Below are 19031 nucleotides of genomic sequence, written 5' to 3' on the forward strand. Positions count from 1 at the left end.
TTTTGACTTGGACTCTGACACTGACTCACTAGATAACCTTGGATAAAGCACTTTATATCTTTCTGTCAGTTGTCTCATCAATAAAACCAAGGCAAGAATTCTCAAAGGACTTGTTCAGACGATTCACTAATTGTGTGAAACTAATGAACTGATGATAGGACAATCTGAAAACTAAGAGTGTTACTGAAAATGTTTAAAGAATAATTTTTGTGGTCTAATTTACTCTTCCATTGGATCTAATGATTTCATAAATATCAAAATCTAAAACCATAAAACTATAAAGGCATCATCATTTTTGGTAAAGAGTCAGTAAAATATATTTTTTTTAATTTATAGATCTTGTTATAAAAACTTCTTTCTTTTAAAGTTGATTAGGAGTATCAAATAAAAGTGTTATGATAGAATGGATATTCATCCATTGCCATTATTACCATGCTTAGTATCATCAATAGGATGTGTTTTATAAATATCTGTTGAATAAATGAACTCCTACCACTGAGAAAAAATAAAGGATCTCTATTTTAATAAGTTTAACACAATACAGAATGTCCCTAGATTTGGAAGCTTCATAAAGTGACTTTTGACAAATATATACATATTAGGAAGAAACTATTTTCTAGTAAAATTATAACCAAGTCAGTGTGATCAATGAGATCTTCAGAAATACTGAAATATCTTTCAATCGGAAAAATACACCTTATTTATTTATTATTTATTTAGAGTTGGAGTCTCACTCTGTCGCCCAGGCTGGAGTGCAATGGCATGCTCACAATCACTGCAGCCTCAACCTGCTGGGGCTCGACCAGCGATCCTTCCACCTCAGTCTCCCCAGAAGCCAGAACTACAGGCATGTGCTACCACACCTGGCTAAAATACACCGTTTTAAAAGAACTCTAAAATGCTTTCATGGGCTCCTGGTGTTCTGCAGAGCGCTGCTCAAAAAAAAAAAAAAAAAATTAGGGAAAAGAACACCACATGTGAATGAAGGTATTAAAATTAAGTAGAAAGCCTCTTACCAATCAACAGAAAGAAACATTATCTAAATTTAAGTAGATACTCCCAAAGGTACAACTGCATTGAATCCTTTTCTGAAAATACAGCTACCATTGGCTCCTTTTTTTACTGAAAGCCCAACAAAACTTTCCATACTTCCCTGCTGAAGCCTTAAATGACCCCTTCCTTTTTTGTTAAGTTGTTATATAAACCTTTATCTCTGACTATTCAGTGAGTTACTCATTACTGAGTACTCCCACATTACATATGGTGTGCACGTGGAAACACACCTTGTCTTTTTTTGCATGCTTCCTAGTTCTGGCTCCGCCAATAGAGTTCAATCATTCACACAGCCATTGTTTATTGAGCACCTACTGTGTGCAAATAATTTTTTAGCTGTAACATAAATAAAAATTATCAAGGTTCTTATATCTAAAATGCTGTTATCTTTCAAAATAAGTAAGTCTACATGATTTTAAATTGATTGACTAATGCTAACATCCTTTGGACCTAAACACAATAATTTCATCAAAAACTCTAATGGCCAAATACAACAGAAGAATTTGTTTTCATTTCACTTTGCCTCTTTACTATGTTTGAACTTGCAGACATCTTTTGAAACTCCACAAAATCCCCCCCCTTGATAACTTTCTTCTCAGTCTCCTAGCTCATTCTCCATTGTCCCTGTAGGGTCTCAGAAAAATAATACTCCAAAATGAAGCCTGTAGAAACAGTCTCAGAAGCAAAAGTTTTGTCTGACCTCCTCCTGTCCTCCTGTCTCTGGGCCCTCAGTTCCCCTAGAGGCTAATAACCATAGAAACTAGAATCCCTCTTCTCCAAGGTGAGTCACAGTAACCAGAGCCACTTTTCCCCAAAGCCAGGCATACAACCTAAAAATATTACTCACATTCTCCCCTTGTCTTTCTGCCTAAACACTGGCCATAAAAGGTGGCTCAAATAGGTAGCTCACACCATGGTAGCTCATACCTGTAATTCCAACACTTTGGAAGACTGAGGCAGGAGGTTTGCTTGAGGCCAAGAGATTGCAACCAGCCTGGGAAACATAATTAGACCTCATCTCTACAAAAATTAAAGAAATTAGCCAAGTGTGGTGGTGTGCCTCTAGTCCTAGCTACTTGGGAGACCGAGGCAGGCTCACTTCAGCCCAGAAGTTTGAGGCTGTGGTGAGCTATGCTGATGCCATGGGCACCAGAGCCTGGGCAACAAAGCAAGATCCTGCCTCTTAAAACAAAACAAACAACAACAAAAAAAATTGACCATAAAGAAATTATCTGACCTTGTTTGATTGTCTTATGAGACCTACATTCTAGAGAGGGTCCTGCCCGACACCAAAAGTAAGGCATACTGCACAGAGGTGCCGAGAAAAATCTAGACAGATAGACTTTGCTTATTTTCCTTACTCAGTCTATTACCATTGCGTCATGCCCTTTTTGCCCAATTAGATTCATACCTTGTTAAATATAAGCCAAAAAATGGATAGTTTCCAGTGTATTATTTTTCAGTCTTCATTCTGAAGGCCCCATACCCCTTAAAACTATGATCACATAAATCTGTATCACTTTTTATCCTATTAACCCACATTTTGTCATTAACCTCAGAAGGCAAAGGGGAAATTTTCTGCATCCTCTGCATCCTCTTCACTTTGGGCTGTCCCTATGGTTCCATCTTCACGTGACCACCCTTTTCATTCTTCGAAGGCTCCCTAGGAAGTTTGCTTTAATAATCCACACATTGGGAAGTCCCAGATCTATATCTCCACCACTCATCTCTCCCTCAACTCCAGGTTTATATAATTTACTGTTGAACATAACTGGATGTTTCACGAACACTTCAAACTCAGCATGCACAAATGACACCTCATAATTTTCTTCATATTCCTAGCTTGCAAACAAAACATTTCTAAATCCTTCTTCACTTCTTACCACAGGGGGTGACCCCATCAGCAGCTCAATCACCCAAATGAGAAACCATCGGGTAATCCTTCTCCTTTCGCCTTCCTTTTCTAATTAAATCACCAAGTCCTGCCAATTTTGCTTCTAGAAATTCCTCAAATTATTCCCTATTCTCCATCAATGCTACCATTGAACTATTTCAAGTCCTCATTATCTTCTGCTTGACATACATATTATAAGAGCTCCCTAACTAGTCTTTCTTTCTCTACATGCCTCAAATATGATTTCCACTTAGCTGCCAAAGTGTTTCTCCTCTGCTTCAAATCTATTCATGTCTACCTTCCACCCACAGGAGGGAATTAAGGAAGTTGCCTTTAGACATACAACTGACACTTCTCTCCCAGGGTCTTTTGTAGTAAGCACAGAATAGTCATAGAAGAGTTCACGTTTAAATTACCAAATGCAGTTGACAGCTTTGGGTTGCAAGCAGACTGCTTTTAACACAAGATGACTATGGTTGTAGCGGTGGGGTGAAATGTTTAAAACTTGTTTTATGGCTTCTAGAGTAAAATATGAAACCAAACCCTCCCTGTTGGTGGCCACATTCAGTATAGCACTTGAAATTAATGTTGGATCTATTGTGAGATTCTGAATTGAGAAATTCATTAATTCATGATACGAATTGCCCTGATTTGCTGCAAATTGGAGAAGGTGTTAGACATCCCATTATATACCTAAGTGAAAGGGTTAGAGTATATGTCCTAGGAAAAAAATGCAGTCATATCCCTACTGTGTACATATATTTCCAAGAATCATCTTTTTCCATTGAATCTCCTTTACCCAACATTTCTTTCTGTAATCAGAGACTAAAGTTCTTAGCAAAAGGTGCTGAACAAGAACATCCAATGTAAAGTGCATTCATTTCCAGCCTAAACAAAGAAAGTCCTTCAAATTTCTCTCAGAAAACAGAGGAGTGAGGCCAACAGCTACTTGATTTCAGAGAAATATAGTTAAGATGTTGTAAGTGCTGGGCAGAAGACAAATTTTAAAATTTCACAGTGTACAGCTAATGCTGTATACTAAACTATGAACTTTCTTCCAGATCCTCTGTTAAGACCAACTAACAGAGAACCAGACAGAGAAAAGAATTGCAGCTAATCATCACCAGATATTCACTAGAAATAGGGCTTAAAACCATGTAGATAATCAGTAGGCATGATCTAAGAGAGGAATTAGAATTCCATTAGTACCTTGTAGATAGGAATGTATACCAAAGACAATCGACACAGGTGGCAGGCTCTGAAAATGGCTATATTTTTCTCTATTCAAGGGGAATTAGAAAATAAGCATTAAAACATTTTTTTAAGTTGCAAAACAAGGGAAAATGGGTATTTCTCTCTTGGGCATACTGTACAAATCATTTATTAAAGAAGCAATCAAAAATGTATAGAAGTCTATCATGAAAGCTTTAATTAAGAAGACCCAAGAAGCCATATGACTTATGAAACAATTTTCTTTAAATTATCACTTAACTTTAATTAAAACTGAACTGGAAATTTTGAATAATATATTAGAGTTACAGTGACCATATGATTGATTGTCCAACCAGGACACTGCTGAGAGTGAAAGGAAATGCCAAGCAGATGAAAAACTGTGTCATAAACAAAACTGAGCAAACTGGAATGTATGATCCCTTTAACTAAAGTTATGCTTCATGCAAGAAAAAGACCTGAATCTAACTTTTAAAATTAAAGACTATGTGTTCATGTATATGTTTCAAGTGTAAATAAAAGTTTAAAGAATGTATTTTTATTATTATTTCTACTTTAATGGCAAGAGTGTAGCAAGTCTAAGACTCATGCACCAATGATGACAGTGAAAATAGATGTAACTTCTAGAAAGAGATGTAGCAATATGTATAAAGAGACTTAAAATTATCTTTATCTTTAACCTAGTAATTTCATTTTTCAGGAGTCTTTGCTAGGAAAATAATCTACAGTTATCAAGCATGAGAATAGAGTGCCATATCCCTGTGGCAAGTCTATTGAATGGAGTCCACCCTTATCTGCAGTTTTGCATTCCTTGGTTTCAGTCACTCACAGTCAACTGCAGTCTGAAAATGTTATATTAATAGTATTTTGAGAGAAAAAGAGACCATATTCACAAAACTTTTATTACAGTATTTGTCATAATTTTTCTATTTTATTATTATTGTTAATATCTTATGCCTAATTTATAAATTAAACTTTGTCATATGTATGTACAGATGTAGGAAAAAACGTAGCATATATGAAGTTCAGTTTTATTCCAGATTTCAGGCATCCACTGTGGTATCTTGAAATGTATCCCTCATGAATGAGAAGGAACCACTGTATAATTTTAATGCCTTTAAGAATAGGTAATGCTATGGAAAAATAATCACTTGCTAATATTAGGCAACAAAATTAAAACATTACATTGACTGTTCTGCTTAGCTGATTATATTTTTAAAATTATATTACATAAAATATGTGTATTTAGTATAATGCTATATATATTTGTATGTTTTAATATAGGCAAGACTAGAAGAAATTCACTGGCTATCAAATTCACTGGCTATCACTAGGTAATGAGTCTAGCAGCAATTTAAATTTTCATATTTATGATTTAATGGTGTTCTTCAAATATTTTATGAGTACTATTTATTTAGTAAGGGAAGAAAGTTACATCAAATATAAAATAAATAACATTTTCAGCCGGGCTCGGTGGCTCAGCCTGTAATCCCGCGCCTTTGGGAGGCTGAGGTGAGTGGATTGCCTGAGCCCGCGGGTTCGAGACCCGCCTGGGCAGCGAGACCTCATCTCTACAATAAATCAAAAAATCAGCCGGGTGTGGTAGCGCGTGCCTGTAATTCCGGCTACTCGGAAGGCTGAGGCGGAAGGATCGCCGGAGCCCAGCAGGTCGAGGCTGCGGTGGCCGGGAGCGGCCACTGCACTCCAGTCTGGGCGACAGAGTGAGACTCCAACTCAAAAAAAAAAAAAAATAACATTTTCTAGAAAACTTTAAAAAGAGATGAATAATTTCAAACAATGGAAGAGAAAAATAAAAGCCTATATAAGAAAAGAAAGGGAGCAGATCTTTGTGGCAAAAGAGAGAAAGCAAAAGAAACAAAAGGGATAATACTAAATGTTATAAGTAAACCCAAACATATGCTATTGACTGTAAATGAGCATAAACTCCTTGCTAAAGCCAAAGATATTCATAATTAGTTTTTGCTTTTTTAACATAATTTTATTACAATTTTTTAAATAAAAACCCTCTGAATTAAAGCATACAGATACACTGGACTCATGCAAACAATAGGAAAACAAGATATGCAGTATTAATATCAGTAATGTAGAATTGAAAGCACAGTGCATTAATGAGACACTGAAAGCCTTAACAGTAAAAACATAAATATAGTAATATTTATGAAACTTTCTTCATCAGATTATAGCAGCAAACATAAAGCAAAACTATTAGACATAGGCAGACATAAAATGGTAATAAAAATTGTTTTAACATATAACTTTATTAGGGCAGGGAAAAAAATGAATGAAAATAAAGTGGTTAAGCTAAGATGCAGTGGTTAATGTCATAGAGTCTGGTGCTAAACCCCCAGGGTTTGAATCCTGGTTCTACCTCTTTGATAGCAAAGGAATCTAATCTCCTTGTTTCTCAGTTTTCTCATATGTAAAATGAGGATAGTAGTATTTAGCTCAATAGTATTATTGCAAAGATGAAATGAATTAATATTAGCAAAGGACTTAGAACAGTACCTAACACATACAAAATGAATCTATGTATTTGCTATATCAAAATAAAAGTGTATAACTGAAAGTACATATATGCAAAGGGAAACAAAAAACTCAGAATTATCTTTTTGAGTGTGGACCTCTTGTAGTACACGTGGAATTTGTTCCTCCAATCAAATGGTCAACCAAAGTTTTTATTGGGAAGTTTTGAGAGGTCACGTCATAATTTGCAGAAGAAACATCCTGAGCTGTAGCTAACAGGTGACTGGTTCGTCCACCATGACAATGGTGGGTTGTCTCTCTGTCTCTTGATAGTCTTTTTTGATACACACATGTTTTTAAGTTGATGATGTCCTATTTATCCATTTTTTTCTTTGTTTCTTACGCTTTTGATGTCATATCCAAGAAACCACCTATTCTACCAAAGATGAGCTATTTACATCTATGTTTTCTTCTAGGAGTATCATAGTTTTAGCTCTTACATTTAGGTCTTTAGTCCATTTTGAATTAATTTTGTATATGTCGTAAGGTAAGTGTCCAATTTCATTCCTTTGTATTTGGATATCCAGTTGTCCTAGTACCATTTGTTGAAGATGTTATTGTTTCACCATTATGATGATGGCACCATTACTGAAAAATGAATTGATCACCAATTCAATTCTATTTCTAGACTCTCAATTTTATCTCGCTGACCTATATCTCTATCCTTATGCCAAGGCCTCACTTTTGTTTATTATTTATATTTGGTAGCAGTTTGTGAAATCAGGAAATGTCATTCTTCCAACTTTGTTCTTTTTCTTTTTCAATATTGTTTTGGCTATTCAAGATCTTTCAAAATTCTAGATGAAATTTATTATTCACTTGTCCATTTCTGCAGAAAGTGACGGTATTTTGATAGGACTTTTGCTGAATCTGTTGATGGCTTTGAGGAGTATTGCCATATTAGCAATATTAAGATTTCCACACAGATCAATGGTTGCCTGAAGACTGTGTGTATGCGTGTGTGTGTGTGTGTTTGTGTATTGCAAAGGGACAAAAGGAAACTTTTGAGAGTGATGGAAATAATATCCTAATTGACAATGTCATGGGTGTACATATTTGTCGAAACTTGTCAAATCATATACTTTAAATATGTGCAGCCTGTTGCATGTAGATTATGCTTTAATAAAAAGTTGTAAAATTTAAAAAAGGATTTCCAATCCACAAACATGGGATTTTTTTTTTCATCTAGTAAGGTCAGTCTTCTTTCTTTCAAAAATATTTAGTAGCTTTCAGTATACAAGTCTTGCACTTCCTGGCTGAATTTATTCTCAGAATTTATTCCTGTACAGTTCAATGATTATGAAAAAATTCTATTATAAAAATAATGGACCACACTCTTTCATGTTAAAACCACTTGACAAACTAGGAGTGGAAGGGAATTTTTTCTACATGTTAAAGGATATTCATGAAAAACCCACAGCTAAAATCATAGTCAGTGGCTAAAGACTGAAAGTTTTCCTACTGTTGGGGCTCGGCAGATAATATCCCAAAATATGGTACTTCGACATGCTGAATTAAAGAAGTAGCCTCAAGATTTCTCTGACCTCTCTCTGCTTAATCCTCTGTCTCTCCCAAAGCACAAGATGAGATTGTGCTCTGAGATTGTCTTATCTATCTTTATTCCTAATAGAATTTGATGGTATCATAAGTAGAATTGTTCTCTTAAACACATTTTTTGGATTGCTTATTGATATTAAATGTAAACATAAATAATGTATGTGTGTTGATCTTATATCCTACAACCTTGACAACTTGATTTACTAGATGTAATTGTGTGTGTGTGTGTGTGTGTGTGTGTGTGTGTGTGTGTGTGTGTGTAACCTTTTGGGTATTCTATAAATGAGATCAGGTAATCCATAGATATAATTTTACTTCTTCCTTTTCAATTTGGATGTCCTTTATTTCTTTTTCTTGCCCTAACTGCTCTACCTAAAACTTCCGGTAAAATGTTGACTAGAAGTGGCAGGGAAGGCATTCTTGGCTTGTTTTAGACTTAGGGTTGTAGGGACAAAGGAAAAAAGCTTCCCCCTTCACCCACTGAAGGATCACTGAAAATGAACTGACAAAATGCAGATTAATAGGGGGAAAAGGCATACATTTTAGTGTGCACGCATGGGGGAGTGCAGGAGAATGATTACCCAATAAGCCTGTGGGGTAACGATGCTTATATATCTCTTTTTATAGGGAAAGAGCACACAGGGATATAGGGAAAAGCTATTTTCAGAAGGTAAGTAAATGGACCCAAGAGTTAGGCATTATCTTGTGAGTGATTCTCTTTGGAAATTGAAAGGGACTGAAAAATAAATACTAGTTTGGGACAAAGTTCCAAGTCCCTCTGAGATCTAGGTGTTAAATTTTCTGTCTCTTCCTCTGTGACATGAGTTTTAATATTTTCTAGTTAATGAAATTTCAGGGGAGGGATCAAAGGCAATTGTGTTTCTCTCTGGAGGTCCAATTTCTAGGTAGATAAGGAAACCTCAGAGAACAGTCTTATCCTAGGCTTTGGGAGACACAGAGGGTTAAGCAGAGAGAGGTCAGAGAAATCATGAGGCCACTTCTATAATTCAGCAGGTCAAAGTGCCATATTTTGAGATATTGTTTCCCAAGTCCCAACAGGGGGAAAGCTTTCAGTCTTTAACCACTGACTATAATTTTAGCTGTGGGTTTTTCATGAATGGCTTTTACCATGTAGAAGACACTCCCTTCCATTCCTAGTTTGTTGAGTGGTTTTAATATGAAAGGGTGTGGTTCATTATTTTTCTATTAGAATTTTTCATAATCTTTGCACTGCACTCTACAGGGAACATTTTGTAAAATGCAGCCATAGCCATTAAAGGGACATTAATATTGACATTATAGAAAAAATACACGAAATATTCAGGACTTCCCATGGCACCACTGTAGAATATAGAAATAGAAACATAACATAACATAAGAAAAAAAAATAAGGATTCCACTTACAGTGAAACTTCCCTTTCCATTCCTGGCCATAACTTAGTGTGAAGGGAGAGTGGAGTCCTAAGTAGTACCCAGAGTAAGAAAATGCCACGAGCAGTTACCTTACAGAACAGTGTATGGTATGTTAGTGATCTCTTACTGTGTAAAATATGACTCCCAAACGTCACAACTTAAAATGAACATTTATCTCTTTTAACTTCTGTAGGTCAGAAATTCCCAACCTGTAGGTTAGAAGCAACTTATCTGGGTGGTTCTCCATAATATCACAATCAAGTTATTGACTGGGGCTAGAGTTATCTAAAGGCTTGACTGGAGCCAGAGGATCCGCTTACAGGATGACGCACTCACAAGGCTGTTGGCAAGAAGCTTCTATGCCTTGCTATGTCAGCCTCTCCACAAGGCTGCTTGAATGTCTTTGTGACATGGCAGCTGGCCTCCCTCAGAGAGAATGATCTACGAAAGAGTGCCAGAAGGAATCTGTAACGCCTCTTATGACCCACTCATGAAAGTAACACACATTCATTTCCACCACATTCTATAAGAAGATAGTGGTTAAATCCAGCCTATACTCATGCGGAGAGGGATTAGCTTCCCCCCATTGAAGGGAGCAGTGTCAAGTAATTTGTGGAACATATTTTAAAACCTCCACACTGAAAAATACAATTACTTTTTCCATATGCAATAGTCTGACATAGTACGGATAAACACTCCAAAAACAAAAGACACTATCAAAACCAGGTAAAACTATTTACATAGCTGCATACAGAAATAATAAAGAGGACAGGCAATAATGACACATTAGAAACTTCCAACTACATAATATATTGTAAATATTTAAATATCCTTTCAGTAATATAAATGAAATATACCTGAATCTAGATTATGAATGTTTTATCTTGAAAGACTACTACTATAAAATGAAAGAACTATATGAATCTATATTTTAGAGTAAATCTTTTGAAATTTCATGAGATGTGAAATTTGCGAAACTGTCAGACATAAAAGTAGCCATCAAAGGTTCATTGTTAAAAACTGAATAGCTTTGTTTGGTCCTTCCTTTTAGTTATAGGACCCCACAACAGACACATGAAGACGTTTTATGACTGTCATTGTCAATGTCACAGCATTGTTTTTAGTACCCAAAAACTTATGATCAGAAAATGAAGCTCCCTGTTGCATTTCAAAGAATCTTTTCATGCTGTATGTCTGCTTTTAGGCCCATTGTTTCCAAGGAATGGTCCAGTAGCACTCAGAGATCTGAGCATTATAACTCTCTGAGTATAGAAATAACTAAACTCACAACCAGCTTGATAACTAAATAGAAATACTGGCTTGTGGTGACAAAAAAAAAAAAAAACACGTAGTTTCGGGGAGTGAAAATTGTAAGTCAAAAGATCTCAAAGACATGTTCTTAAAATATTTTCTTGAAAAGATGTCTGTGGATCAGCATTTTTTATCACAACACTTTCGAGGCATGTGAAAACTGATTCATGAGTGTGAATTTATGGGACACTGAGCATAACATCAGGAGATAATCCTGCAAGTAATTATCACACATAAAAGATCTCCTGTTACAAAATGAAATTTTCCTCACACTGAGGGAAATTACTCATACTGTCCTGTACTTGCCTTTTTTAGAAAAGCTCATTCTGCTTTATATATGGTAGAACCCAGCATATGAGGATGCTAGAAACATTGAAAGGTAAAAAACTTTCTCTATTTTCATCATCTGCCAATTAGTTTGGTCTACACAGAGGTTCACATGCTGGCAGCTGGTGGTGGCTGCAGGTTGGAAATTCAGCTAGGGCTGTCAGAGACAGATCTTTCCCTAAGGACCTCTCCACATGGCTGCTGAGACTCTTTACTGCATGAAGGCTAGATTCCAAGAAGGATTCACCCAAGAAGTGAGGGTAGAATATGCAGATGTTAGAAATTAAAGTTTTATATATATATATTAAGAGCTGACTCAGAAATGGGTGAGGAAATCAGCTTTACTTCTTTATGTGGGGGTAGCAAATTGCCTTTATAAACTAGCACATGGACTGGGTATGAGAAGCCAGTTCTTTCTAGTCCCTAGATTTCTTAAGTCCCATCCTGTAGGGACATGAGAAATCTAGTACCTCTGAGCAAACGCTTTTACAAAATGTTTGTATAAGGAGACATTCCATCTTAAAGATTCTCTCTCTCTCTCTCTCACACACACACACACACACACACACACACACACACACACACACACACACACACAATCTCTGCTATATCTCTGTATAACTTTCACTCTCTGGAAGGAAGAATGGGCAGCCCTATACAAGATCAGAGCTTCCTAGTCTGCAAATTTATCTCCTTAACTGTACCTGGCTTCAAGTGCTGGTCCTATCAGACCCTCTCATATCATGACATTGAGGGACTAGAATTCAGGGAACCCAACACAAGACATCCTCTGGCTGCTACATTTGCTGAGAAATAAACAGTCCTGGTCTCTGATCCCATGTTCTTGTGTCTTTTACAAGTAGGGTAAAAACTTAGATCCTTCACAGTTTCTGATTTAACAATGGGAAATATTTTTGTGGTCATATTTGCAAATACATCATACTAAGAAAGAAAAAGGTATCAACATTGGTAGCACAGGACCCAGGGAATAGGATATGAAGGGCCACTTTGCTTTAAGTGGACAAGTAATCCCAAGTGGGAACCAGTTTTTGCCCAGGTAAGAAAAATGTCTAAAGAATAGACTAATTTTGGAAAGAAAAGTTACTAAGAAGTATTCTTAGACAGTCATTTATTTTTATAGAGGAGAAATTGTATTGTTCCGTAGGATCTCAAATATGAGGTGAAAGAGGTAACATTTTGAGGAAATACTATAGGTCAGTATCTCCAGCACATCCTAGAGGCTATTTGAACAGTAAAGTTACTAACCAAGTATAAAAAAGCAAAATCCATAGACACAGCAGGAAAATTTTGTTTAAAAAATGAAAGCCAGAATTTCAAAAAGAGTTGGAGGCTTGAGTTTATAGTCAACGATCCACTATTATCAGTGTATTCTTCTTTGTCAATCCTTATGTTCACGGTTTCATGACACGGAGATATCAAGCAGCAAATCTAGTTTTCCTTCACCTAGTTTTCCTTTGTACTTTACTATGACACTAGCTTTAAAACAACTATGATCAGAATTGTATGCATTTGTCTTCTTCATTAGATCATAAATCTCTGAAATTTGGGGTAATATTTTATTTATTTCTGTGGCCCTAAAATTATCTGACATGGTGTTTTGGTCAGAAGAGGCACACGATAGTAGAACTGACTTCATTCCTTAAATGATCATACATTCAAGAGCTACATCTGCTGCTTTTTATAAGCAGTTAATATTAATTGCCTAAATTTTATTATTTAATTAATTAATACCAAACATAAATTTTTTCATGGTATACAGTAAAATTGTCTGTACAGATTTAAAGCTATCTATTAATCATTTGTAGTAATACACATAGTGAATAGTTTAAATGACCTAAAACTGGTGTAAAGCCATCTGAAAAAGGAGCTAAACCATCCATTAAACTGTGTCTAGAAATCTTCAACTCCTTCAGCTCCTCGACCTGCCCAGCATCACATGTTTTGCCAAATGATTTTACCATATTTGTCTTTCTTCTCACCAGTGGCATCAACCGTACCATCTGGATGCAGACGGACAAACCCGCCAGTCAGTCTGTTGTAGAACTGAAGAGTATTTCCTTTCATAAACTTCCAGCTTTCTGCAGTCCACTGAAAAGAAAAACAAAGCAAAACAAAGACACCAGTAGGAGAAGCCATTTGAACAGTGCTTGCACTAAATAATTTGAAGCTCAAAGTAAAAGCTTACTGTTTCTTTTCTCTTAAGTTCTAGCTTCTGCCCTGAGAAGATAAAGGAAAGAAAGGATCATCCATTTCAACAGTGTCATGGTTTCTCAGTCATCACAAAACACAATTTTCCAAGAAATGTGTGTACATGACACTTACTTGCAGAGAAGTTACTGTTATCTCTGGCATACAGTTCTCTGACAATTTTACTATCATCAGCCCCTTGATCCAGCCACCTGTGGGAAGAAAAGTATATGGATTATTTTCCAACTTTATATATAGTCAGACTTTGCATAACTGCCATTAGCAACTATCTTCCCAAGTCAGAAATGATGGATAGCAGGAGTTGGGAAAGACAAGGTTGTCTAGTTGTTAAAGGCAGAGGAGCACAGAACAGAAAAGGAAATCCTGCATGACCGTAAGAGTGCAAGGGAGGTGGAAGAAGCAACTACGCTATGAAAAGGATAAAATACATTCATTCCCTTATCCACGGGTGAGTTATTCAATCAGTTAGCTTGCTAACTGCCAAAGTCATCAAAGGTTTTATGTCCACCAGATCAATCTATCCTGCCCTTTGGCCACCAGCTACCATTTAAACTTCTGTCAGTTATTTCATAAGTGGCTATTATTGGTTCCATGAGGAAAAAGGCAGGGGAGTATTGAAAGAAAAAGCAAATCTGTCATTACGACTGGGAAAAAAACTCAAAAATCAAGGTCCATGGACAGTGGGTCATCTATATCATCACTATGTAAAAAGCTACATGAAATATTGTGCACATTTATTATTTTTGAACCTAATGTGGGATCTCATCCACAAGAAATATGTTTCCTTGTCAGAGACTGTTGATCTCCTTATGGATATGTAGAGAGAAATCATTTTTTCAAATATATCTTAATTTACCATTAAATATTAAATTTGCCTAACCAGGAATGATGATCAACATAATGGATGTCTTTTTCAGTAGAAGAAGCAGCCCCTAAGATTAATATTCACAAAAGTAACCTAACAAAGTCTCGATGACTAGGAAAAACTATACAGGCTATGCAGTTCTCAATATATGAACTTGGAAGTGACTAATATGAAATGAATGTGTTCAGCGTAAAAGCACACCTACAAACCTGTGACAGAAGAAGGCATACTCGTGGTTTGTTGTAGGATCCTTGACAACAACGTCGTCAAGAAACCAGCCATTTCCTAAATACAAATTGAAGAAAAAAATGTGATGTGAATATATACGTCCCAGTATTATTTCAAGTTTTGAGAAGTAGGTTCTAGCTTCCAAGTGTATAGAAAGACCTTCCGCAACATAAAGATTTGGTACTTTTAGGTAAAGCAAATTATTATTATTATTATTATTTTTTGAGTTGGAGTCTCACTCTGTTGCCCAGACTGGAGTGCAGTGGCCACTCCCAGCCCCCGCAGCCTCGACCTGCTGGCCTCCGGCGATCCTCCAGCCTCAGCCTTCCAAGTAGCCGGAATTACAGGTGCACGCTACCACGCCCGGCTGATTTTTTGATTTACTGTAGAGATGAGGTCTTGCTGCCCAGGCGGGTCTCGAACCCGCAGGCTCAGGCAATCCACTCACCTCAGCCTCCCAAAGGCATGGGATTACAGGCTGAGCCACCGAACCTGGCAGGTAAAGCAAATTATAATGGAAGTAAACTGTCAGCTACATTTAAACGTGTTTCTCATACTTATAATAAAAGGACAGCATTGCTTTAAGGTTTCGGGTTTTGTGTGTTTTTCCAAATAATTGAAGATAGGACAGTTGTGGGATTGTTCTTCATTTCATAAACTGCATTCATAATCCTGGACCTAATATCCTCCAAAGAATATTTATTTGATGAATTAGAAATACTTTCTATTTCCAGAAAGTTATTAAAGTTCAAATTTAAACCAAGTATGCATAAACAAAAAAATGTGCGTTTTCATAGTCATTCAGAAATCCTTCCCAAGTACATAAACCAAGCTGATACATGTGAAGGTCGTATTTTCTTTCTCAATGTTTAATTTCATGTTAGTTTGCAAACTGGAATTGGCTAAAATACAATTTTACTTATAGATAAAATAAAATATTTTAATCGGTCATAGTGGTTTTGTATATGCAAAGATCCAGCTCAAAATAATCCTCCCCAATTAAAGTCCTTTCACGAGTTAATGAGTTAATGCTAATCAGCTTTAGGATAAAACTTTTAAACAAAAAATGCAACCCTATTCTGCTTACTCTTCCGCTTCACCCCTCATCACATCGTCCCATCATTGAGTGGTGCCAAACTCCTCACAGTTCTCTAGATTGGTGGTTCTCAAACCTAGCAGGCATCTGAATCACCAGGAGGGATTATAAAACACAAACTGCTGCACGTCACACCAAGAACTTCTGATTCAGTATGCCTGGCATGGGCAGCCCACAGTGAATAACTGTCCCAGTTTGCCCAGGACAAAGGGGCTTCCCAGGATGTGAGATTTGGGGAGCTAAAACCAGGAGAGTCACAGGCAAAGTAGGCTGGTTGGTCATCCTCGATAAAACTCCAAAAATTGAGTTTTTAGCAAATTTTCTAGGCAATGGTGTTGGTCCAGGAGCCATAATTTGAAAATCACTGCCACAGATAATTCATAGTCACAATTCTATGACCTTACATATGCTATTCTCTCTGCCTAGAATAAAATGCCCCAAAATGTTATTATTTAATTTTATTTTTAAATGCTACCCTCCCTCAAAAAAAAAATTACTTGTCTCATTTAAGGAAAAATAGCATGCTACCAGAATTCTGAAATGGGTTTTAGAAACTACTGAGGAAGCTATTTAAAAAAAAAAAAAAAAAAAAAAAACCTCTGAAAGTAAAAAGGTATTGATTTGAAAAATACTTTATAAGTTAATAAGCTAGCTTAATATTATTCATGTAAAAATATATTGTCTACATTTTTAGCATGTTTTATAAGTAAGGAAGACCTAGGACTGAATTTAGAGAACCAGAAAAGATGTGTTCCTGAATATAACTAGGGTGTTCCTGCAGGAATTAGGCAAAATAATGAAAGTTAAACAGTTCTATTGAATGTGTTACTTTCTTACATAATACATAAAATAAGTAGCTTTATATTTCTAATTGCTTAATATAACATTTATTTTTTATTGGATCGGATTTAAGAACATAAACAATAAGAGGTATTAAGAGCATGTATATTCTAACATCTACCCAAAAAAATCAGTTAATCCGCTCTATATATGTTAAATTATATTTTATATATATGACATATATATATATATATCATGCCCATATGTAATCAAATTGTAGCCTACTGTATAAAGGGTTGGTGCCCTGCTAGGTAGATAACAGTTATGTACTTAACATATTGTTTCCTCTTTCTAGTTATACAAGATGGCTACATTATTCAGCCTCCCCCGAAATTAAGCAGAAGGTCATTTGATTCATTTGTTGCCAATGGAATGAGAATACAAATGATATTAGGCACTTGCAAACCCAGCCCTTATATACAGCCCCCCTAATTCTCTGGCCAACTCCCGCTTCCCCTGTAACCTTGAAAGGTACGTAGCACCTGGAACAGCCACACACTGGCTGAGGCCTGACCCTGATTCACTGTTTGAAGAACAACTTCCTGGGAAGCTTTTTTAACTTCCTTTAGCCTGCTGTGTGAACAAATAGTGTTGTGTAAAACCCCTCATATTTTGGAGTAGTTTGTTACAACCAGTGAGCATTAATTACGAAACACATCTATCTTCTTTGTTCACTTGACATTAAACATGAGCATTTTCACATTTTTCCTAAGTGTACTTAGACAACAAGATTTTAAAAGTCATACAGTATTTCAGTGTATGGACATACCACATAAAATATTTTCTATTTCAAGATAAAGAATTTTGTTCTTGTGCAAAATAGAGCTACAATTTTGAGCATATACCCTATTTATACTTAGTTTTTAATAACTTTCTAGATGTAGAATTATTGACTTAAATTAAGTACTACCGTCAAGTAACAACTTAGTAACAATCCCTTCTCCCTCATCCCACTGATTTTGATCTAGGACATTTTATCTGATTTGTTCATCATAGTCCCAAAAAGCACAATCCAGATGTCCTTAAATGGACAAATGCTTAAACAAACTGAGGGACGTCTGTACCACAGAATACAAAAAGCAATAAAAATAAATGAACAATTGACATGAACAACTTGAATGAATCTCTTGGAAATTATACCGAGACAAATTTAAAAAGTCAGCCCTCAAAGATGACATAGCATATGATTCCATTTATACAGCTTTCGAAACAAGAAATCTTAGGAACATAGTATAGGTGAGTGGTTGCCAGAAGTTAAGAATGGGGGCTGGGAAGGGGGTAAGAGGAGGGGAAGAAGATGTGGCTATAAGGGACACCGTGAGGAATCATTTTAGTGACAGTATTCTTCTGTGTCCTGAGTGTATTGATACCAATATCCTGGTAGTGATAATGTACTATAGCTGTGCAAGACATGACTATTGGGGAAAACTAGGTAAAGGGTATAAAGAATCATTCTGGATTATTTCATACAACTTCATTTGAATCTACAATTTTCTCAGAATGAAAAGTAGCATGGGAAATTATTAAGTTTTAAAGTTTTTATATCTTTGAATAATAAAAATCTATTTGGGGGCCATTGCTCAGCAAAACTACTTCTGGTCATGTGTTTTTTGAGCTATGCCCAGGCCATGTTTTCCTAAGCTTTGCCCCCTCCCCTACCTTGGGTAGGTGAATCTCCTCTCTCTCTCTCTCTCTCTTTCTCTCTCTCTCTCTTTCATATGTCCTCTTTCCTCTCCTCTCTCTAATTTATGTCTAAATAAACTATATATTCCCATACAAAAAAATTATTTTTGGTCATTTTCAAATTACTAAATTGATTGGTTTTTTAAAAATATCCATTACTCATTTTCAATTAAATCCATTTAAAACCTAGTTCAGATTATACTCTGTATTACAGATTTAACTGTTTGTTATTCTGACTTTTGTTAAACTACATTTAAAACCCATTTTAATCCAACTTAATAATTTTAATTTCAATATGAAGATATTCCTTGTTAGTCATTTTCAAAATGTTATTGTTTATTATATCCTTTACATTTTTCAAGATAATAACTGAATCTTTTTAACAGCCTTATTGAGAAATAATTTCTAGACCATAAAGTTCATCTTTTAAAATAGTTTTTAAGGTTTGTAGTAAAACTGCAGGCTTGTGCAACATCACCATAGCCCAAATCCAGTGCCCTTTCATCAGACCAAAAAGAAACATTGTACCTATTCACATCTCTCCCCACTTCCTCCCCTTACCCCCCAACCCTATCCCCACCCCCACCCCAAGCCCTCCCTCTCCCAGACTTAGGCAACCACGGACTACTTTTTGACTTTAATATCCACGTTTTACATAAATTGGGTCATACAATACGTGGTCTTTTGTAACTTGCTTATTTAACTTAAACATAGAAAAGGGAACTCTGCTGTCTGTGTCAGGACTTACCTGTGGGTGAGAT

General features: G+C 36.0%; 1 protein-coding gene across 1 annotated transcript in view; it reads right to left on the reverse strand.

The window, feature by feature from the left end:
- Positions 1–19031, reverse strand: part of LOC103254031 (lipoxygenase homology domain-containing protein 1-like) — a 241470-nt gene that overhangs the window by 101551 nt on the left and 120888 nt on the right. The window contains exons 8-11 of the mRNA XM_021709625.1: positions 14633–14708; positions 13673–13749; positions 13536–13567; positions 13309–13438 (exon numbers count right to left, since the gene is read on the reverse strand). Of these exons, the coding sequence (XP_021565300.1) occupies positions 13309–13438; positions 13536–13567; positions 13673–13749; positions 14633–14708 (315 nt within the window). The remainder of the gene's footprint in view (positions 1–13308; positions 13439–13535; positions 13568–13672; positions 13750–14632; positions 14709–19031) is intronic.

The sequence above is a fragment of the Carlito syrichta genome, unplaced genomic scaffold (genome assembly GCF_000164805.1).
Source record: "Carlito syrichta isolate Samal-C Ts95f unplaced genomic scaffold, Tarsius_syrichta-2.0.1 Scaffold263506, whole genome shotgun sequence".
NCBI classification, from domain to species: Eukaryota; Metazoa; Chordata; class Mammalia; order Primates; family Tarsiidae; genus Carlito; species Carlito syrichta.